This window comes from Castor canadensis, chromosome X (assembly GCF_047511655.1).
Source record: "Castor canadensis chromosome X, mCasCan1.hap1v2, whole genome shotgun sequence".
Taxonomy (NCBI): domain Eukaryota; kingdom Metazoa; phylum Chordata; class Mammalia; order Rodentia; family Castoridae; genus Castor; species Castor canadensis.
In genome coordinates this window covers 76,917,786-76,941,303 of record NC_133405.1, presented here as the reverse complement: position 1 = coordinate 76,941,303, position 23,518 = coordinate 76,917,786, and the positions used below count along the sequence as shown (strand labels likewise).

Genomic DNA, 23,518 nt, shown 5'->3' with positions numbered 1-23,518 from the left:
CATAATTGAGATAGCTATTATAGTATTTTAGGTGTTGGTGTATTTCTAAAAAGAAATGAGGTATCTAGAAAATAAAAGGCTTTGGGATTAACAAGCCACATCATTTGTGGTACAAATGTTTTATTTCTGACTTCCAGCTTTTTGGAAAAGCAAAGTGCACTCTAAGTCAGCTTACTCAATGTGCAGATAATCACTTTCCTCACACTCCCAACATAATAATGTACTTGGCACTTTGAGATAAGAAAGTTGACAGTGGTCATCCCCTATAATTTCTGCCTCGTACATTTCTTTTATGAAACCACTGTGCCATTTAGAGTGCTCCCAAAAGTATGAGGTCTCTGAAAACTAAGGCCAACCAGCCAGGGTGGGTTACCTTTGCAACACCCAGGCTGGAAAACTCTCATGCCAGAGTTGACTAAACAAATTCCAGACACAAAGCTGCTTTATTCCAGGAACAGTGGAAAAAGTAAAAGTGCTGGGAATGGCTGTCTTTGTAATTATGGCCCTATGATGGACACAGGATTCTGTTTTGTCTAGAATCTCAGCCTTAGAGTATTCTTGCTGTTGAGCCTGAACAGAAATCAGCAGTAGTCAGGTCTTTGGTGAGAGATAATAGAGTAACTCATGTTTGTCAGACAACGAGAAAAAGAAGCAGCAGGTACTTAAGAAAATATCTTACCCAACCTATCCATAATTTCTGCCAAGAAGGCAATTGACCGAGGGAAAGACAATTCTGGAAGTACAATAAACTTCTTTGCCTTGCTGCTCCTGAGAAGTAATGCTCAGTCTTTTGATGCTCACTCCTCACTCATGGTTGGCTCTCAAGTTTTTTAGGTGTGGTTTGGCAGTGAGACTGTCCAAAAGTTGACATTTAGGATTCCTGCTAAGTGGGTTTCTTTTACTTTTTTTCCCACTGTGACTCATACTCTTATTTGGCACAGAATACTTCTGTGAAGCAATTATTTGAATTAAAATTATATTCTTGCAGACATGATGGCTGAAATGAAAAACCTGATTACCAATTTCCTTATGGTTTCATTCCTAGGGTGAGAATAAGCTAAGGCTGCATGCGTAGGCTCACCTGGTGAGGAATGAATTGAAAAAAATGCAGAGAACCTACATTAGGCTCTGCATAAAAGAAGGCAAAGGTAGAATTTTGTCAGTTAATTCACCTTCTACCATCTGCATCTATACTGCTTCCCCCATCCCATCTGCTCTCATTGCTTATGAAATAATGGTTTCACGATTATTCAGTGGATGTCTACTTGAACCAAAAATGATGTCATTTTAGTTGTAGTGTATGCTAGCTGGCTCAGCTGTGATTTTCTTCCTGTCTTGTCTAAGATCTCCTTTCTTTTAAAATTCTCGGTTCCCACATAAACCCTTGATACTATGTAAAGTGACTATGGCAGGATATATACACTGTCTAGCCACTTTCTCAGAGATTAGGAAGAGTAGAGAAAAGAGTATAATGTGGAATCTAGAAGAACTTAAGTTGAGTCATGACTGTTTTGTGACCTGACATAAGTCACATTACCACACCACCACCCCTGCCTTGGCCTGTAAAATAGGGACAATGCTGTCTCAGTCACAGTATTTTTGTATCTTCTCCCCTGAACTATGAGTGTTTTCTGATGTTTGATCCCTGGCCTTCTGACTTTTCTCTTTCACCATTCCTTTCCTTGTCCATGTGGATGCATATCAACACTGTTAATGTGATTCCAAATTCTACATATTTATCTCCTTTATCTAGTTTTATTCTCTCCCTTAATTATTTCCTCCACTTTTCATGGGTTTAATGGTTCCCAGATCTCTCTAGTCAGTGGGACTATTTCTGGTTAATTTAAACTGTATCTTGGTTTTGATCTGTCCTGACTATTCTGTACAGTTACTGCCACTTATGAACCCATTATGACACATACCCAGCTTTCTGTTTTTCTTTCCAGTTTTTTATCTCTTCAAATATAATTTGCGTCTGCATATAAGTACTTGAGTAATCTTTCTAAAATTTGTCCTTTATTATGTAAATGTTAACTCAATACTATAATATTAATAGTTATTTCCTATTATATCAAGTGTGCAAAGTTATATTTTACCTCTCTTAGCACTACTGCCCACAACCACAATGTCCATCCACCCTATGCTTCAGAATGGGTGGCCCCCTTAGTCTTCTTATAACATTCAGACTGTACCTCTTGCTGGGTGCTGGTGGCTCACACCTGTAATCCTAGCTACTCAGGAAGCAGAGATCAGGAGGACTGTGGTTTGATGCCAGCCCAGCAAATAGTTCCCAAGACCCTATCTCAAAAAAACCCAAGATAAAAAAGGGATAGTGGAGTGGCTCAAGGTGTAGGCCCTGAGTTTAAGCCCCAGTATCACAAAAAACAAATAGACCATACCTTTATCTGAATGCTATTTCCTTCCTCTGAGAATCTATATTCATGTTATCCATCCTTAATAGCATCTAGCTTAAGTCCTGCCTCTTCCTCACAACTCTCACTAGTATAACCTACACACACCCCCCTTTTGTTTTTATACTCAGTGGTTAAAGATCACTAATAATCACATGTTTACCATGTATATCACATAGTCCTGAATACATGGTAAAGCCTACATTAAGTATGTAATTGCTACAATCACTTTTATTGCAATATGCATATAATCTCTTGTGTTAGACTTACATACTCTTCCTGTCTTTCCCTGCAATTGTGAATTCTTTGAGGACAGGGATCCCCTTTTATTTGTCTTTATAGACTTCCACTGTACCATGTTTTAGGTACTGTCTGAATTGAACTCGTTGATTGAAGACTTGCATTATTTCAGGAACACATACTAATTCAAAGCTCAGAGTTGGACAATATACATAAAGCAGTAAAATGAACATCCATGATATTATTGCATGCGGTAAGTTCTTCAAGAGCTGAGGCCATGAATACTCCCTTCTTATCTAGAAACACGGGGAAAAATTCATTCACAGATTGCCTAGCTACTCAAAGGAGGAGGGCTTCCTTAACCAAGTATTTTATGTTTGATGCTTTCAGAGTTAAGACCTAGGATTTCTACTTTTTTTTGGCAGCACTGGGGTTTAAACTCAGGGTCTCACACTTACTAAACAGGTGCTTTTATTACTTGAGCCACTATGATAGCTCTGGATTTCTAGTAGAAATCTTGAGGAAAGTCAAATGACAAGTGCAACCACGAGTTGTTTATAGGCCAGTGGCCAAGATGCTAGGTAGAGGTGATAAGGAGAACATTATGTATGTATAGAGAGAATACATGAGTAAATAAATTTGGTTCCAGAATGCAGAAAGTAGATTAATAATATGTTTATAGTGGCCTTTAGTATATGCTATCATTCTTTTTAAACATAAATAAATAAATAAATAAAAGGAAAGGAACTATTTGGTGAAAAATATCAGGCTGTGGTTATTCAGCTTGACTTCTGACCACTCAGTATTAGAAGGGCTCATAAAACATCAGAACCTTAATTTGTTGCCCTTAATGCAGAGAAACTAAAGCAGATACCTTAAAGCAACTGAGGCCAATAGGAAAAGGGGACCAGGAACTAGAGAAAAGGTTAGATTAAAAAGAATTAACCTAGAAGGTAACACACACGCACAGGAAATCAATGTGAGTCAATGCCCTGTATAGCTATCCTTATCTCAACCAGCAAAACCCCTTGTTCCTTCCTATTATTGCTTATACTCTCTCTACAACAAAATTAGAGATAAGGGCAAAATAGTTTCTGCTGGGTATTGAGGGGGGGAGCGGGAGGGGGTGGAGTGGGTGGTAAGGGAGGGGGTGGGGGCAGGGGGGAGAAATAAACCAAGCCTTGTATGCACATATGAATAATAAAAGAAAAATGAAAAAAAAAAAGACATCAGAACCTTAGAGCTGAAGATAGCTTGGAGATCATGGAATTGAAACTGAGGTCCAGAGAGAAGATCTCCAAAGTCACATGTATAATTTAGTGGCAGAGCTGGGAAGTATTTCCCATGCTAGAGTTCTCCACGTTTTTCCATTCTTCTATTTCTGGTGAATAAGGCATGGATATTGAGATGATTTTCTTTCAAATGGATCTTAAAAAGGTCTATAAACTGAAAAGAAAATAAGAGCAAAGAACAGCAACTGGGTGGAACAGTGATTAAGGGTTTGGACTTTGGAGCCAGGATCAGGATCTATCACTTACTAAGCTGTGTGAGTTTGAGTTTCCTTTTCTATAAAATGGAGTTATTTACCTTTACAACTTAAAACATGATATGATATATGATCCAGCAATACCACTCTTGGGGATATACACAAAAGAATGTGACTCAGGTTACTCCAGAGGCACCTGCACACCCATGTTTATTGCAGCACTATTCACAATAGCCAAGTTATGGAAACAGCCAAGATGCCCCACCAGTGACGAATGGATTAAGAAAATGTGGTATTTATACACAATGGAGTTTTATGCAGCCATGAAGAAGAACGAAATCTTATCATTCACAAGTAAATGGATAGAACTGGAGAACATCATTCTGAGTGAGGTTAGCCTGGCCCAAAAGACCAAAAATCATATGTTCTCCCTCATATGCAGACATTAGCTGAAGGGCAAGCACAACAAGGAGATTGGACTTTGATCCCATGATAAAAGTGAGAGCACACAAGGGAGATATGAAGATAGGTAAGACACCCAAAAAACTAGATTGCATTTGTTGCCCTCAATGCAGAGAAACTAATGCAGATACTTTAAAGCAACTGAGGCTAATAGGAGAAGGGGACAAGAAACTAGAGAAAAGGTCAGTTCGAGAAGAATTAACTTAGAAGGTAACACACATGTACAGGAAATCAATGCGAGTCAACTCCCTGTATAGCTATCCTTATCTCAACTAGCAAAAACCCTTGGTCCTTCCTATTCCGGCTAATACTCTCTCTACAACAAAATTAGAGAGAAGGGAAAAATAGTTTCTGCCTGGTAGCGAGGGGTAAGGGGGGGTAAAGGAAGGAGGGGGGAAGGGTAAGGGAGGGGGCGGGGGGAAGGGGGGAGAAATGACCCAAACATTGTATGCACATATGAATAAAAGAAAAAAAGTGATATGATAATTAAATGTGACAAAGCCTGTAAATCACCTGGCACGTAATATGAATTCAACAGATATTAGTCGTGCTCTTTGATTGATTCAACAATTGTTTGTGTGTGTGTGTGTGTATGTGTGTGCACAACAATATTTTGCTAGGGTTTCAGGAAAAAAATGAAGGTGATAAGGTCTCTGACTTCAGTGAGTTCCCATGTGGTCCCTTATTGCCCAAACTCTTTATTGGAGTTAGGCTGTTTTCTGTTCCCCTCACTTAGTTTGGGGTCTTGTAATTATAGTTGTGCCTCTTCTTTCCTTGCCACCAGTCTAGGTCCTAGCTAATCTTTAGGGCCCCAATCCTACCAACTATATGAAGCCTTTCTTGACCAGCCTAGACCACAGGCAATCATTCTTTCCTTTGGATTCCTATAACACAAACCTTATATTCATTTGGTCAGCAGCATACTTTGTATTGTGATTTGTTAGGCAGCTTTTCATGTATATGTTTTTTCAAACAAATGTGGAGTTTCTCCTTCCTTCTCCTTTCCTATTATAGTTTTGGTCAGCTAATCAGACATCCTAGTCCAGAATGGTACTACCTCCCACATATGGGAATAAGAGAGAAAATAGCCTGTTGGAAAAGATCCACTTACTTCATTGCCTTGAATGTCTAATTATAAGTACAAGACTCATGGGAAGACCAGTTTGGAAGGTGTTAGTATAGGTCAATTATGGAAAGCTGGCAAAAAATTGACTTAGACTAAGGAGTTTTCCGTAGCTGTCCCTTCCTATTCCCAATATACACGGGAACAAATAGGTCAATTTGGTGTCCCTGAAGAAGTATATTTTTGAGGTAGAAAGCATGAATTTAACTTAGGACCACAATGTCTAAGTCCTCAGGCATAATCACACAGGTATGGCTAAACATGAAGAACTAAGTAAGATTCAGTGGCCATCTCTGAGAAATGGTTGCACAGAATCTCACCCGGAGAGGCTTCTAAACAGCAAAGCTCTTGATGTAAAAGGCCTCTCATCTCTGAACCAGAGCTCTTGTATATAGGATGTACTTGGAGAGTTTGAGTTGTGATAAAGAGAAGGGCTCTCATCAATCCCCTCCAAAGGTCCAGGGATTAGAGCCATTTTGCCATATATTGAAAGTATGCTTTGATAGATATATCATTTCATCATGTAAAAACATTTCCCTCACATCACCCACCTGTTCAAAAACTCCATCATCCACAAAAAATAAAGTTCTTGTTCTTGTGTCTTCAGTCCCATCCATTTTGATACTAATTAACTCACTGAATCAGCCTAACAATCTATTCATTTGGTCACAAATATAACCATATTATGTTTTGTTGGGCAACTTTTCATGTATGTGTACTATCTCCCCAAATTCATCATGTATGTATACTATTTTGAGTTCAAAGACTATATTGCTTAATCCCACTATAGGTCCAATATCATAAGTTTAATATGCTCTCAATAAATGCCAGTTTATTACTTCTGTTATTCTAACAGGTGACTTATCACGACCGCAGAAACTAACAGATTAAAAATAAGTCAGAAACGTATTCTACCTTGAGCAATACTAATGGTATCACATAAAGAAAGTTTTATCCAAATAAAGGAGTAGGAAATCAGACTATATATAAAACAGTTCATATACTAGGAGACGAGGTCAATATTTTTCTGGATAATTGTTTAGCATTTGATAGGAAGGAGATTAATTCCTCCAAGCTCTGTAATCATTATTAACATCAGAAGGTTGTGTTAACAAATTCAAGCAATTTTCTGGTTTTACATTATGGACTTTACTTGATAAAATATTCCCTCTGGGATACTCTATTAAAATTATCAAAAGAAATTAAAAGGTTTATTTCCAGTCTCATTAATTAAAGCTAAGAGAAGTTTTGGCTAGTTAAGGAAAGTTCAGTTCTAATTACTGAATTCTTTTGAAATGTTAGTACACTGATATAGACCATGCAGAAAGGCTGTGCCTAATTATCATGTACCCTGGGACTGATCCTGACTTGGAGTTCTCTACTAGATTCTCAAACCAAGCTGGTGGAAGAGCTGGGCGAGAAAGAGGAAGGGAGCAGCTTTAATTTCTTTACTAGGAAATAAAAGAAAAATGCCTAATGGATAGAGGTCATAGAATTACACTTGGTAAATTCTAACCTTGTACTAATATCAAAGCAAAAATTGAGTTCAGTTCCTGTCAGATAGCCACAAACTAGGTATTCTTGACAATCTTTTTGAAGACTCAAATTTGTGGGTCCAGGCAAGAGAATCATTGAAAGGTCAATTATTGCGAGTTCAGGTTTGTTTTAGAAAAACGAATAACTGGGAAGTTCCCTGTAAACTCTGGGACAACTTTTCTCTGGAAAAGTTCTGACTCTATCAGTTAAGCCTAGACTCTTAAGAAGCCTTGTGGCTACCATTCAAAGCTCAGGTGACTTGTTTCTGGTAACCTGGGCAAATCTACACCTAAGATAGCAACTTTATGGAGGAGTGATAAGGAAGATGTTGACTGGCCAATCATAATATACATATTCAATTTAGGCTTCTCTGTGGGAGGATCCCAACTTTAAAACAAACTTCTTATGTCTCTTTGGTAAGATCTTCAGAGCAAAGTTTCCTAACAAGTGGGTTGTATTCCTATTTATCTTAAAATATTTCTGACTAAGAACATCTCTAGAATCATTTAAAATGATTATTTAATCATGGATGTAGATAAAAAAAAGTTACTTCCAGGTGACATTAGATGGTGGAATAAGTGACAGCCCAGCTTTCCTTCCTCCTATAAAAAGTAACAATCTGGAACCTATACATGCATGAAAATAATGCTGAAAGAACTCAGATGTCCACTTAAAAAGCTGCAGTCATACAGTGGAAGAAAAGACCCAAGAATAATCACAAAAAAGAGGTAGGAAGGACAATTTCATTTTGTCTGCATCATCCCATCCCCTAAGCTGGCATGACTCAGCAAAGACAGAGAATTGATTTGATCAAGGGGCTTCAAGATATGTATGCTAAAGGTTTTAAAACAATGATGTAAGAAGTTGAAGAAGATACAAACAAATGGAAAGATAGTCTGTGTTTATGGATTAGAACCAATATTTTCAAAATGTCCACTTTATCTAAAACAATTAACACATTCAATGCAATCCCCATCAAAATTCTAATGGCATTTTTCACAAATAGAAAAAAGCAATAATAAATTTTGTAAGGAACTACAAAAGATCCTGCATAGCCAAAGCAATCCTGAGAAAGAAAACATTTATATCAAACAAAAGCAGTAATAGAACAGACCTTTCTAGATCACTTTCAAAAAGCTAAAATGTAACCCTAAGTCTCTCAAAGGCATCACTCTACCTGATTTCAAATTGTTTTTACAAACCTATAGCAAGAAAAACAGAATGGAACATAAAAGCAGATGCATAGAACAATGGGACAGGATGGAGAGCCCTTCTGGGGCAAGTCTATGCATATACTGTCAATCTTTGACAAGGGTGACATTAATATGCAATGTGAAAAGGATGGTCTCTTCAATAAATGGTGTTGGGATACCTGGATATCCACATGCAAATAAATGAAATAATGCCATACACAAAAATCAATTCAAAATGAATAAAAAGCCTAAACCTAAGACCTGAAACTGTAAAGCTCTTAGAAGAAAACACAGGGGAAAGGCCTCTTGACATTGGTCTTGGGATAAGTTTTTTGGATGTGACACCAAAAGCACAAGCGATGAAAGCAAAAATAGGGCTGGCAGAGTGGCTCAAGTAGTACAGCACCTGCCTAGCAAGCATGAGGCCCTGAGTTCAAGCACCAGTGCCCAAGAAAAGCAAAAATGAACAAATGAGACAATATCAAACTAAAAAAGCTTCTATATGGCAAAGGAAACAATCAATAAAATGGAAAGGTAACCTACAGAATGAGAGAAAATGTTTGCAAACCATGTATCTGATAAGGGGATAATGACAAATTATATCAAGAAACTCGCACAACTCAGTAGCAAAAAACTAAAAAAAAAACTGGATTAAAAATGGACAAAGAACCTAAATAGACATTTTTTTCAAGACACAAAAATGGTCAACAGATATATGAAAAAGTGCTCAAGTTCCTAATCACCAGGGAAATGCAAATCAAAATCACATATCACCTTCTATCTGTTATGATGGCTATTCTCAAAAAGTCAAAAGATAACAAGTGCTAGGAATGTAAATTGGTACAGCCCTTACAGAAAACAGTACATAGGTTTTTCAAAAAATTTAGAATAGAACTACCATATGATCTAGCATTTCTTCTTCTAGGTATATGCTTATTGCAGCATTGTTCCCAATAACCAAATATAGAAGCAAACAAAGTGTCTATCTGTGGATGGATATATGGATAAAGAAATTGTGAGATACACACACACATATGCACTGGATTATTATTTATATTTTAAAAATAAGGAAATTCTGTCAAGGACATTATGTTCAGTTAAAATAAGCCAAACACAAAAAAGAAAACAACTATATGATCTCTCTTATGTGAAGAATCTAAAAAAGGAGTCAAATACATAGAAATAAAATAGAACAGTACTTAGTAGCGGCAGGCATGTGGTAGGGAGGAATGGGAAGCTTTAGGACAAAGTACACAAAGCAGCAATTATATAGGACGAATAAGTCTAGAGATCTAAAGGGCAGCATGGGGACTTTATGTAATAGCATTGTATTATATACTAAGAATTTTCTAAGAGAATAGATTTTAAGTGCTCTTAGCACAAAAAGATAACTGTGAGCTGATGTATATGTCAAATTGCTCACCTGTAGCAATCACTTCATTATATATATGAACATTATATTATACATTTTAAATTTTGATAATAAAAAATGAAGAAGTATAAACTATATATAAGCTATAGTTTGGATCTTAGAACTTTTTTTTTTCTGGCAGCACTGGGGTTTGAACTCAGGGCCTTGTGCTTGCTAGACAGGCACTTTTGCCGCTTGAGCCACTCCACCAGCCCACTATGGATCTTAAATGTCCTTGAAAGGCCCATATGTTGAAGACTTGGTCCCCATGGTGGCACTATTTGGGAAGTGGGTGCAACTTTTAAGAGATGAGGCCTAATTGGAAGACTTTAGGTCATTGGGGGTGTACCCTTGAGGTGATTGTGGGATCACAGTCTTTTCCTCTTTCTTTTGCTTTCTGGCTATGAAGTGAGCAATTTTGTACTATAACAATTCCTGTCATGACATACTCCCTTGTCAAAGGCCTAAACCAATGGGGCCAACCAATTATGGACAGTACTCTCCAAAGCTGTGAACTAAAATAAACATTTTCTCTTTATAAGTTGATTATCTCAGGTATTTTGTTATAGTGACAGAAAGCTAACCCATCTCACAAATGGAAAAAGCCATTACTGTCCTGCTGGAGTTATGTCAATGTCTTTAAGGTTAGGTTCACTGTCTAAGGAACAGTGTGGTTACTTCCTCTGGACTGCCAGGGATGCTGAATACCTCAAATAAATATTCATGATCAAAGAGTTCAGCAACTAATTTGAAAGGGGTCATTGTTGGAAAATGGTATAGGCTTTGTTACTTACTGAAACAATAAAGGGACAAAGAACATTCAGAAAGGTATAAGAACCATAAAGAAGAAAATTCTGAGAAATCAGTTCTATAAGAAAATATTAAGAGACTAGAATTATTCCTACTGAGAAGGTTGAGGGAGAGTTTTATTTTTTTAATAGGATTCACATAGAAGTAGATGTTGGCTCACAGCAGTTTGCATTTAAGAATCTCCCCAACAGTCATATGCACTTTATTATTCATGACACAATATGCTATAGATGCCACCCATCCAATTTGGAGGAAATACATTCCAATTTTGAGATTAGTATAAAGACTTATATTGTAATTTCTGGGTTTTTTTTTAGGACTGGGATTTGAACAAGGATCTCAATGCTTTCTAGGCAGGCACTCTACCACTTGAGCCACTCCAGCAGCCTTGCAATTTCTAATTTTTAAAATGTAAGCTACAGAAAAATTTATAATGTGCAAGAGCAGTAATAGAACAAATATTTCTGGATCACTTCCTCAAAAAGCTAAAGTATAACTCCAAATCCTTCAAAAGTCTTTAAAAAGATATCTTTTAAATTTCCACAGAAAACTACATGGTTATATTTGTGCATTTTCTATGCATTTGTACATTAATTAAATACCTTATTTTTAAAAATCCACATCAGAGAAGCCTATTTAAATTCCTTGGTTTCATAAATGTGTGTTTCTTTACTTTCCTGTATTAAAATAAGATAGGGAAGTTAAAGAGTTTATATAGTTTCTAACTGTCATATCATATTTTTACTTAACAGGTCACTGTTGTCATGTTGTATTGTCTTCTATACATTTTAGAATTTTTTTATTATTCATTTATTCACATGTGCATATATTGTTTGGGTCAGTTCTCCCCCCTGCCCCTCTCTCTCACCCTCTCCCCTCTTCCCCGCTCAGTTCCAGGTAGGTCCTGTTCTGCCTTTATCAATAGTTTTGTTGAAGAAAAGAGACAAGCATAATAAGGAAGACAAAGTGTTTTTGCTAGTTGAGTTAATATAGAATGTTTTACATTATACAATGAACAAGTACATAATTCATAGTAAACTGAATATTATATTTTTCACTGAGTTAGTCCCTAACATCATTTCTAAAAGAAATTAAATTCAACCCACATAATTTTAACTTACATCTCCTTTCTCGGGAATCTAAGTGGTTAACTGCATAGATTGTGTGACTATGACCAGCTATGCACAGAAAATGGGAGCAACTAAAATAACACAGAATAAATTGGACTAATAGTACAGCCTGATGACTCATGTTAGAGAAAAGCACCATTTTCTAATAAAATTGTTAGATACTTGAGTGGGCTAAACAAACATAAAAAATGACTCCATGTAACATGGCATAATGGTCTTGATAAAGCTAAAAGTGGCTGATAATTTATGATTTTATGACTTAGCAATTGGACGCTTCAGATGGCACCAAATCACAGTGATATATCTCATATGTATTTGTCCAAAGGAGAGACATAACATCATATTGTAAAAAACTCAGAATTTGGAATTAGAATACCTTTTTCTTGCTATGTGAACTTGGATATGTTACTTAGCATATCCTAATCTCAGTTTTCAAAATGGGGGTGGTGTTAATAATAATGCCTACCTGACATGATAGTTGTGAGGGTCAAAGAATGGAAAACGCATTTGAAAGTACTTTATAAAATGTAAAAATTTATACAAGATTTTTATGCTTTAATGTTTTTGGAAAAGTCTGGACTTGGAGACTGCTTCAAAAAAGTAACCTGTTTATGATATGGTGCTACATCTATACCTAAAGTGTTTTGCTTGCTAACATAAGGCTCAGATATGAATAGTTTTTCCCATTGTGGAATTATTTCAAACCAAGTTGAGACTCCTGAGTCTCTGATTTTTATTACATTCTGGGTTTCTTAATGCCAAAATAAGAGTTTTTATCACTTGTGACTGCTATAAGTAAAAGTCTATTCAGAAAGACTGAAGTTAGAAGGACAGTAGGTCAAAACACAGTCAATTTTCCAGTAGACAGCAGGAGGAGGCAAGGGTGTTCGTTATGTTGGAAATTCTTTAAATTGTACAATTTCTTATCTTTTCTCTCTCTTTCTCTCTCTCTCTCTCTCTCTCTCTCTTTCTTTTCTTGTTTTCTGATGGAACTGGGGTTTGAACTCAGGGCTTCCTACATGCAAAGTAGGCTCTCTGATGCTTAAGCCACACCCACAGTCCATTTTGCTCTGGTTATTTTTTGGAGATGGGATCTTGCAAGCTATTTGCCTGGGCTGGCCTTGAACTGTGATCCTCCCTATCTCAGCCTCTCAAGTAGCTAGGATTACAGGTGTGGGCCACTGGTGCCTGGAACAAAAATTTTCTTTTTTAATATGGATTTGGGGCTATTTTGCCTTCCTTGATCCTTGAAACATGCTTTTCTTTAAGGCTAGACTTCCAGGAGAGAACCTGGGCCTAGATAATCTAACTGTATGACAATTTAGAAAGGCTTATTTTCCACTTTCACTCCCCACCTCAATGCTTTTCATGTCCTCATTAATACCCATTCACCCCAGGTACAGCTTGTGATAAGTATTACAAGTCTACTCAAAATTGCTGCCAGTTACTGCTTTATTTGGAACAGTAGCTAAAAACTACTCTCTGGTGGCTGGTATCAGCAACATAAGCAAACATGGCTGCACAGAAGTAGGCATGGTAACAGGTGGAGACAAAGAATAGAGTTAGTAATGGGGATATATGACATGACAACCTAACTTTCAATTCTTCACACAAAATCTTAAGATGACTCATTGACCTGGTGGAAGAAAGCTGGAAAGGTAAAAAAAAGGGCTTCCTTATTTTTCCTTTGCCCCTACTACATGCATATGCAGGTTTCCCACAGATGCCTCTTACTTTCTTGTGTATTTAAACTATTCCAAAAGGTAATGTATGTAAGACTTTAAAGAAAATTTAACTAATATGAATGAAGAAGGGTAGAAAAAAAGTGAACTGCTGCTCTTTGAATTAAAGCTTTCTACTCGAGCAAAACATGAGCGACCACCTAGCAGGATTGTTTACAAACATGCATAACAGTATTTATTATGTTTCTTGATTTATCTGACTAGTTATAAATCATGGTATCACAAAGCTGGTAAGGAGCCTCTTAAGCTTCCATCTAATGCTACCTAAGCTACCTGTGTTTGCTAAACAAATCTGGCCAGTCTGGCTATGCTTCCTCTCCTCCACCCAGAGGTCACTTAAGAGTGCGGCATGCTTATAAAATATCTCTGGACATTATTTGCTCACCACCCATTACATTGGTTATATTAACGTAGATCTTTTAGTTCTTGGTCTGCTGAGCATAGAAAAGACTTTCTTCTGAGACAACTCACCTCGATTGTCATCCTCATTGTCTTCCCAGGGTTCTTCATTTGCTAGCAGTGGATTCTGTGACTCATTCATAGACCTCATGGGGAAGGAGTGTCCATCACCAGGGCTGTGAGAAAGAAAGGCAGTGAGATTTTGGAGCAAAAATAGGCTTCTTTTGAGACAGAGTCTCACTATGTACCTCGGCTGTCCTCAAACTCTTAATCTTCCTGCCTCTGCCTCCCAAGTGCTGGGACTAACATGTCTATCTCTGACATAGACTTTGTGAAGGTAATAATCCTCTTAGAAACAGGATGTAATTATGTATTGGGGCTATTTTGTCTTGGGAGTTCTTAGGAATAATTAGGCTTCTTGTCTAAAGCCATCATGAAATAAGCTCTTACAATAGCATCATCTAGTTACTGTTTGCTCACAATTTCCATATCTTGTTTATCTGCATCAGTATTAACCATTCTTGTTTGTAAGAAACTCTTTAACTTAATTTCCACAATGCAATATGCACAGATGGGAAGTTTCAGAAATTTAATTATGGTGATCTCAATTTATATTCCATTAAATTATTGCTTTGATTCTAAATTTTTAAGGAAGATGAGTAGACTCAGAATCATTTAATACAGTGGAGAAAAGTTGCTGTAAATTGGTGATAGATAATGCCCTAGTATCCTGTTATTTATTTGGTTATTAGGAACTCCAGGAAAGAGTCATAATAAGGTATCTCTGGAGTGCAGGTTTTGGAGCAATTTTCTACACATGGGTTTACTTTGTGGCTATCTCTGGTAGGATAGGGTCACCTCCCTATCCTGGTCATTATCAGATTGGATGAATTAGAACAAGTTACAGTTTGAATGCTTGAGTCTAATATCTGAATTCATTCCAAATTTAAATCTCAGTGACTTTTGGATTATTCATATGCTATTATCTATGACTTTTCTCCTGTTCATGAATGTGGTTAATTAAAAGTTTACAGGTTTTTCTCCTAAAATTAATGAACCAATAAAGAACTGGGCAAGTGAACTAAACAGAACTTTCTCAAAAGAAGAAATTCAAATGGCCAAAAAACACATGAAAAAATGCTCACCATCTCTAGTAATAAAGGAAATGCAAATTAAAACCACACTAAGATCCACCTCACCCCTGTTAGAATAGCCATCATCAGCAGCACCACCAACAACAGGTGTTGGAGAGGATGAGGGGAAAAAGGAACCCTAGTCTACTGCTGGTGGGAATGCAAGCTGGTGCAACTATTCTGGAAAAAAATTTGGAGACTTCTTAAAAATCTAAACATAGACCTGCTATATGATCCAGCAATCCCACTCCTGGGGATATACCCAAAGGAATGAGACACAGGTTATTCCAGAGGCACCTGCACACCCATGTTTATTGCAGCGCTATTCACAACAGCCAAGTTATGGAAACAGCCAAGATGCCCCACTATCGATGAATGGATTAAGAAAATGTGGTATTTATATACAATGGAATACTACTCAGCTATGAAGAAGAATGAAATCTTATCATTTGCAGGTAAATGGATGGAACTGGAGAACATCATCCTGAGTCAGGTTAGCCAGGCCCAGAAGACCAAAAATTGTATGTTCTCCCTCATATGCGGACATTAGATCAAGGGCAAACACAACAAGGGGATTGGACTTTGATCACATGATGAGGCAAGAGCACACAAGGGAGGTATGAGGATAGGCAAGAAACCAAAAAAAAAAAAAAAACCAACAAGATAGCATTTGATGTCCTCAATGCAAAGGAACTAATGCAGAAACTTTAAAGCGACAGAGGCCAATAGGAGAAGGGGACCAGGAACTAGAGAAAAGGTTAGTTCAAGAAGAATTAATTTGGAAGGTAACACATATGTACAGGAAAGCAATGTGAGTCAACTCCCTGTATAGCTATCCGTATCTCAACTAGCAAAAACTCTTGGTCTTTCCTATTAATGCTTATACTCTCTCTTCAACAAAATTAGAGATAAGGGCAAAATAGTTTCTGCCTGGTAGCAAGGTGGTAGTGGGGGAGAGGGAGGGGATGGGGAAAAGGGAGGGGGCAGAGGGAAGGGGGGAGAAATGACCCAAACATTATATGCACATATGAATAAAAGAAATTTTTAAAAAGTTTACAGGTTTTATTTGTAGTACTGTATAGAGAATGTAAGTATACTGATTATAAGTGAATAGACTATGACTTTTGTTTTTTTTTTTCATGCCAGTGAAGACTCATTTTAGACTTCCCTTTGATGTGATGATGGTGTTTGGGAGTGTGTGTGTGTGTGTGTGTGTTACTAATTACTAGTAACAGTTTTTAATTAACATTACCCACTGACAAATTTTGTCTTGTGAGTTTCAGCCAGGAGAATTGAATATATCACATCTTAAACAAGCCTGGGAAACACTTAACTACTATAGAGGAAGTATCAGGGCAATAAGTGAAGGGGAGGAGAAAAATTTCCTTAATTACCACCTGATCAGAATAAAGTTTCCTCAAATAAGTGAATATGAATATCTCCCTGTCTGAGGAGTGGACCTAAAGAGAGATGCAAAAAGGGCTGTAAATGAGCTGCATTCTAGAACTAGTTTAGTTGAAGATGGTTTAATCTGGTTCAACAAAGTCACTTTGGTGCTACATGTTTCTTATTCACTGTTCCACTTACATTCTTGTTGCAGTCCTAAGAATTACTACAATCTCTAAATCAATCTCTGTTCTTGCTTTTTATTTTAATTTTTCCTCCATAAAAATAATATTAGTATTTCAGTCCAAATATGAAAAATAGAGAAAAGAAAAATAATTTCTAAGACTATTGCTCTAACAACTTTTATAGCATTTTTGGCATATTTTTCTTCTGTTGTTTTTATTATACATATGTATTCGCTATACTATTTTGGATTTTACAATTTTCATTTAAAATATAGTAAGCATTTTCCCTTTTGTGACATAAACATTATAGCCATTACTTTTGACTATATAATTTTCCATCTGGTAGATATACAAATATGTTCCGTATTATCTGGTATTCAGGCTTTTTAGAACTATTGGCTGTAAAGAATGCTGTGGTTAACATTTTAAAAGCTTGTTTTAGAAAAAAAGAAGACAGAGGAAGGTGAGAGTTGAAAAGCAGCATCCCCCAAGAAGTATGATGGCTCATTTTCAGACAATGATATAAAAGATGCTTTCTCTCCATGATTCCTGACTGAACACCAACAACTAAGCTACCCTGTGCAGAGAGTCCAAAATTTCAGAAGCTAAAATATTTGACAAAACTAACCTAAATCTAATAATACTAAAGTTTGGCTTCTGTATCCTTTACCCCTTGGATCTACAAAGCATGTCAGTGGTAGTAGATTAGAACATCTCTATCTTTTGGTAGCAGTTTAAAATATGAATTAGTTTTCACAACCCCTATCCTTTAGAGGTTGTACTAGATGTCCACATTTAATATTTAAGAATGTTAGTAAGAGTAAATTACCATCAAAGGAAGAACAGGTACACAAGTATCATCATGAAATTGGATTTGTGGTTATGTGAAATGAGAACACAAAGTGAACAGGCTCAGTGTATGAAATTGAAGTAAATAGATTGCCAAGGGGGAAAATCTTGTTTTAATATTATTATTATTATTGTTTGGACTCAAACTTACCATTCTCCTGCCTCAGGCTCCTGAGTGCTTGGATTACAGGCATGAAACAGTATGCACAGCCTGTGATAAACATTTTTGTGCATAGTTTGTCTCTATCTTTAGGACAGATTCCTAGAAATGTAATCACTGGGACATCAGACATATAGATTCTTATGGTTTTTGACACATATTACAAAGTCCATTTATAAAAGATTGGTGCCAGTTTACCCTGCCATAAACAAAGCATGAGAATGTCTATCTTATACTTTCACCTCATGATTTATCTTTACAAACCTAAAAATGAAAAATATGGGAAATAGGGTCTCATATTGGACTAACATCAGCTGAATACTGTAATCACAATTGAATTTGCTACTTTACGGCATGGTCCAGCATCAGTCTCTTTTAGTGGTAATTATTACCTACCTGGACCCTATAGGTATTAACCAGAACTTCTTATTATCTCCAAACACTTGCTGGATATTCTTGATGAAGCCAAGATTGAACCCATTTTTCTCTGGGCCACTTGTAAACACTGGAGTGCAGAAGGCCTCTAGGACAGGATAGGGGAGTTGAAGAAGCGAGGAAGAAAGAAATAAAGGAACAAATTTCAGCAGTCTTGATTTTACATTTCTTTAAGATTGTGACTTGGTTCTATGATATCTTTTTGCTATGTTAGCATAGTCCCTTTATTCTTAGTTTTTGCTAAATTACTCAGTAAAAATCAGTTTAATTACTTAACAAAAGGCAAGCTTGTTATCTTTTTACTCAATATAAAGAATTAACACTTTTAATTTTAAAAAGGCAGGAAAACACATGATGGTAGAAATAATAAGCAGCCATGGGGGTATTTGTAATTCTGGATTTAAGGAGCAAAGGAACAGATCCGATAGCATTTTATTTGAATCTAAGTGGCAACAACAGCCAAATGGTATCCATCTGTAGAGCTGAGACCAAAGTAATGACAAATAAAGAGCTAGTATTTCAGAAATGAAGATGTTCAAGCTCAAGACTGCAATATAAGAAATCAAGTTCTACTACAGATAAAATGTCCATGGGTGAACTATAATCACCTCAAAGACTATGAGGAATTGAACCAGGTTAGTGCACACTAGTTTTTGATACACATTTATCCTATTAAGCAAACTCTTTCACTGTTGGGTTCTGGCTGCATATGACTATTTCCCATGTGTCCTTTGTTTTCAGACCCATTATCATGAAGCTTTTAGTACTTTTCCTCTTTGTTGCTGATCTCTAAGCCAAATATGATACTTTACCTCCCTAACAACAATGTACTACATATATATTTGATTTAGAAAATGGGTACAAGTACTTTCTTAACTGTTAGTGTTATTAGCAAATGAATTCCCAAAATGTAGTGGCTTTAGGAATAAACTTTCCTAGCTAAACATTCAACATTTGAAAACTTTCTCCTCACTCCTTGTGTATATAGACCATGTAAATATTTGCTTCACCATAAATGAAAAAATTATTGCACTAGAATCCATCAGAAATATAGTTCTCCATATAATAATAAGTTTAAAGTATTGAGTGGCAGCAAAAAACATTCATTTCTTTTACTTATTTTCTAAAGGCTCCCTTGTTCAATATGTTTATCTCATTCCCATGGTTCCTACACAGCTCCTTGATTATTTTAGATGTTCAATTATTTGATTCTTTTTCAAGAGTTTTGGCATTCTTGTTATTGGTTTGAATTTTTTGAGACTGTTTTGGGATGTGCTCAATAAGTGAGATTCTTCTACCATTATTGACTCTTTACCTCCTCCTTCTGATGTTTCTTTCTATACTGATCCTTTCTTTCATTCCTTCATGTGAACACCTTTTAGAAATCTCCTGAGCTGTGAATCTGGGGAGCTATTACCCAATATGTACTATAAAGAACTAGGGAAATTTTTGGTTTTGTGTGGGATTTCACTCACTAATGTTCTCTTTGATCTATAAACTTTGTTCATGATGGTTCTCCAGTTTGGTATAATATATTTTCATCTGTTTCAGCTTGGAGGCAGACGGATGCCATTACAACTAAAATACTCATTGTAAGGCTTTCCCTTCCTTGGGAATAATCTATAGGTCATTTTTTTATTGTTTTATTATTCATATGTGCATACAAGGCTTGGGTCATTTCTCCCCCCTGCCCCCACCCCCTCCCTTACCACCCACTCCGCCCCCTCCCTCTCCCCCCCTTCCCCTCAATACCAGGCAGGATCTATAGGTCATTTTGATATACATTAATATGTTTTTTCCTAGTCTTAATATTCAATCTTACCTAAGGTAGTTTTGTTTCTGCTGACAAGCCAACAATGGTAACCAAACAGAATCACAAGGCTGACAAAAAACATGCAGGCCACAAAAAGGAGAAAAAGGACATGGAACTTAGAGCGAACACTGGGTAATTCCCCCTAGAAAAGAAACAATGAACAAATAAAACAAAAGATTAAAGTGGTAAAGGTTGGCACATTTTCCATATAGATTAGTAGTTTTTCACATATATAAAAATCTAGCTATAATTTTAGAAAACAGATTTTGTAATTTTAACAAATTGCTCTTTCTATTGATGATCATGCCTCATTATGGATATGGTCTTAACCTACAAAGCCTAAAATAGATCATTGCTTTAGTGCAGTTTAGTGTAAAATAGAATATATAATGTACCAATTAGAAAAGTGTAATGTGAAAAGAGTATAGTCAGGTCATAATTGGCATGAAGCTCATATTCCATATGGTTCATCCTCTTGTCTCAAGATGGGCTATTCTGGAATTCTGTATATGTCATGTTTTCTTGGACATATATGTGTTAAAAATGTTACAGTGATGAGCATAAGAAATTAAAATGATGCAGAATTTTTAAATGTCTTACCTAAAGTCATGACCTAATTTTGAAGATGCTGTAAATTTTATGTGATTATTTTTTAAAGCTAAAGAATGTGCTGTGGAACATACATCCAGTGGAATAGCTTTTTAGACAGTAAAAATCAAGCAGGATTTTATAAACAATTGCAAAGGTAGGTGGCTAAAGATTTTTATAGTTATCTGGTATATCTTATTTTACATGTGGCACCATTTTTTACATGCGATTCTAGATTAGAGTGAATGTTCTAAAGTTCAATAACATGCATAGGTATGTAGCATTTTGCTTTCTGAAGCAGTTTTGGAGTATAGAGTTAGAAAAATGACTTACTTATTTCCTTCTTAAGTGAAGTAGACCTTAACTTCCAAATGATCCTATTCCAGTTTTAGAGGAGAAAGTTAAACATTGGCAATACTTGGTAAGTTTAAGCAGTACAGATTTTTTTCTTTTCAAAGAAGATATTCATTTTTTAGGAAGAGGATATTGGGAATCTTCCAAGGTATATGTATTTGAAGGATGAAGATAAGAGGAACTAAGCATATCAGATACTTTCATCTGAGGGGAGGTGTGGGTGAAATTTTCATAGGAGCAGAGCAGCCCAGAAAGTAGCTACTTCAAGGACTTCAACCATTAGGAACCTTTATTGGAAACTCTACTTTATTAAATGATGTCTCCACAAAATCTTGGCCTAAGCACACAAATTGGATTGGATTGGTTTTGTTTGTTTGATTTGGAATTCACAGTAAGATGCCAGATATCACTTTGTTAGTGTTTTTTTTTTGTCTTCACTGAGATTTTTGCTTTCATATTCTACATCAGTATGTTTTCTACAGCATTTAAAGCTTCTAAATTTTACTTCTAAATTTTTTCACATTTATTTATGTATTTATTTATTGGTGGTTTGAACTCAGGGCCTCACACTTGCTAAGCAAGTACTCTATAGCTTGAGCTACCTCTCCAGCCCCTTTTTGTTTTGGGTATTTTCGAGATAGGGTCTCATGAACTATTGCCTGGACTGGCTTTGAACCGCAATCCTCCTTACCTCTGCCTCCCAAGTAACTAGGATTACAAGCATGAGCCACTGGCACTTGGCTCATTTTTCACATTTTAGTATTTTTTTAAAAAAATTGTTGTGCTGGGTGTACATTGTGGCATTTATAAAAGTTCTTCCAATATATCAAATATATCATAGTTGAATTCACCCCCTCCATCATTCTCCTTTATCCCCCCTACCTCCATTAATATTTCAATGGGCAATAAGAAATGACTGAGCAAATAAGACTGATATAAATTCAGTTCACTACTTGGATAGCTGAGGTAGAAGCTGCAACCTCCCCCAACTACTCTTTCAGAACTCATCTGCTAAAGCATACCTATTTGATAGAGTTCTTAATATCAAATGAATTTTTTTGTTCACAGAGGCTGACAATCCAATGTTCAAAACTACCTTCTCAGGAGATAACCAATCCAAATAACTCAAAGCAATAATCATGACAGTTCAGAGGAATAATGCAAAATGATGCTATTATTATGTTTCTAAAATAACTCATAGGTTTTGTGAGGAAATTCATGGCTCAGTGTGGGAGGTGTGTACTACTACATTTGCATAAGGCAAAGATCAATCTCCTATAGAAGTAGTTTAAGTTAATAGTGACAGGAGAGGAAATAATATGATGGTCTTCTGAATTCTTTATTCCAAAAGAGTTAAAGCTTCTCCATAGCTGAATCATAATGAGCAGTGGGACAGGGTACAGTTTATAAGATCACTGGTCCTTGGGTCAGCCTTATGTTCAAGTTCACTCTTTAAAATTTATAAGCTAGATGATCTTGGGCAAATCACTTAACTACTATGAACCTCTCAGTTTTATCACCTTTGAAAGAAATTAATTCTTGCTTTGCCTACTTCATAGGATTGTGGTGAGAATCAGATGAAATAATGGATATGAAAGTGCTTCCAAAACTGTAAAGTACCTTATAAATACAGTTTGCTGTTCTTAGAAGCACAGCTTATCTCCTTAATACATGGCTTTAAAAATACATGGAAGTGTTTATTTTAAGGAGAGACTCAATTTACACTGAGAAAGCCATCCCTAAATCACACTAAAGTGCTCTCTCAATGGAGAGAATGCACAGAAGGATTTCCTTGAACTGTCAATGCCCTTTTCATTATGAGGGCAAGCCAAGACAGGTTTCCTCACCTCTCGTATGTCAGGCATGAGCTAGCCTATTGTGGAGGAAAAACAATGAAACAATAGGAAAAGGACACGGCTATGTTCACTTGTGGTATTGCTTGTGAATACTGTAATATTTCTGGTGATTTATTCCTACTCAACTCTCATCTTTCAAGAGTGGAAAAAAAAGCACACAGCACCTGTCTTGCATTCTGGTATTTGATTAGTGGCTGACTAGGAGAGCTAAAGGCAGGATGTGTGTAATACAATATTGTTTACTTTGTTATAATGGTTGGTTCTTAAATAGTAGCTTACTGTGTTAAGGACCAAGAGAGGTCTGTAGTGAAGATCAAGGCTTATACTTCCCTGGTGATTGGATGCAGCAGAGTTTTTTCACATTTAGAGTAGTTGCCAAGCATGTAGATGGAATACCAGACAAATCATGGAAACCTAAGCAATAGATCTTGTGCTCTAGAAAGGGGCCAAAGAAGAAAAGGTAAGATGTGTAACTTGGTGAAATATTTCCTATTTGGAGAAAATTTATGTGAAAACTGTCATTTTTGCTTATAGTTTTCTTTGTGTCTCTGAATTGAAGATTTTGAAGTCTACTGTATAACTCCTAATTCTTAAAGTTATTAAATATCTGAGTTAATTAATAAATATAATTTTCTACACCACTAGGAATAAAAGCACTACTCTATAATTTAAATATTCTCAGTTATTTAGCTTCTTACTGCTTTGTCTTTTTCTTATTTCCTCCAGATTTAAAATTTATATTCTAACCATAGGATTCATGTTCTTTCCCTACTGCTTTACCTTTCCAGCTAAGTGGAGATATTCCTGGTATACAGG

General features: G+C 36.2%; 1 protein-coding gene across 1 annotated transcript in view; it reads right to left on the bottom strand.

Moving 5' to 3' along the window:
• Positions 1 to 23,518, bottom strand: part of Zdhhc15 (zDHHC palmitoyltransferase 15) — a 104,245-nt gene that overhangs the window by 15,118 nt on the left and 65,609 nt on the right. Inside the window, exons 8-10 of the mRNA XM_020160423.2 lie at positions 19,914 to 20,046; positions 18,053 to 18,179; positions 14,016 to 14,119 (exon numbers count right to left, since the gene is read on the bottom strand). Coding sequence (XP_020016012.2) covers positions 14,016 to 14,119; positions 18,053 to 18,179; positions 19,914 to 20,046 — 364 coding nt within the window. The remainder of the gene's footprint in view (positions 1 to 14,015; positions 14,120 to 18,052; positions 18,180 to 19,913; positions 20,047 to 23,518) is intronic.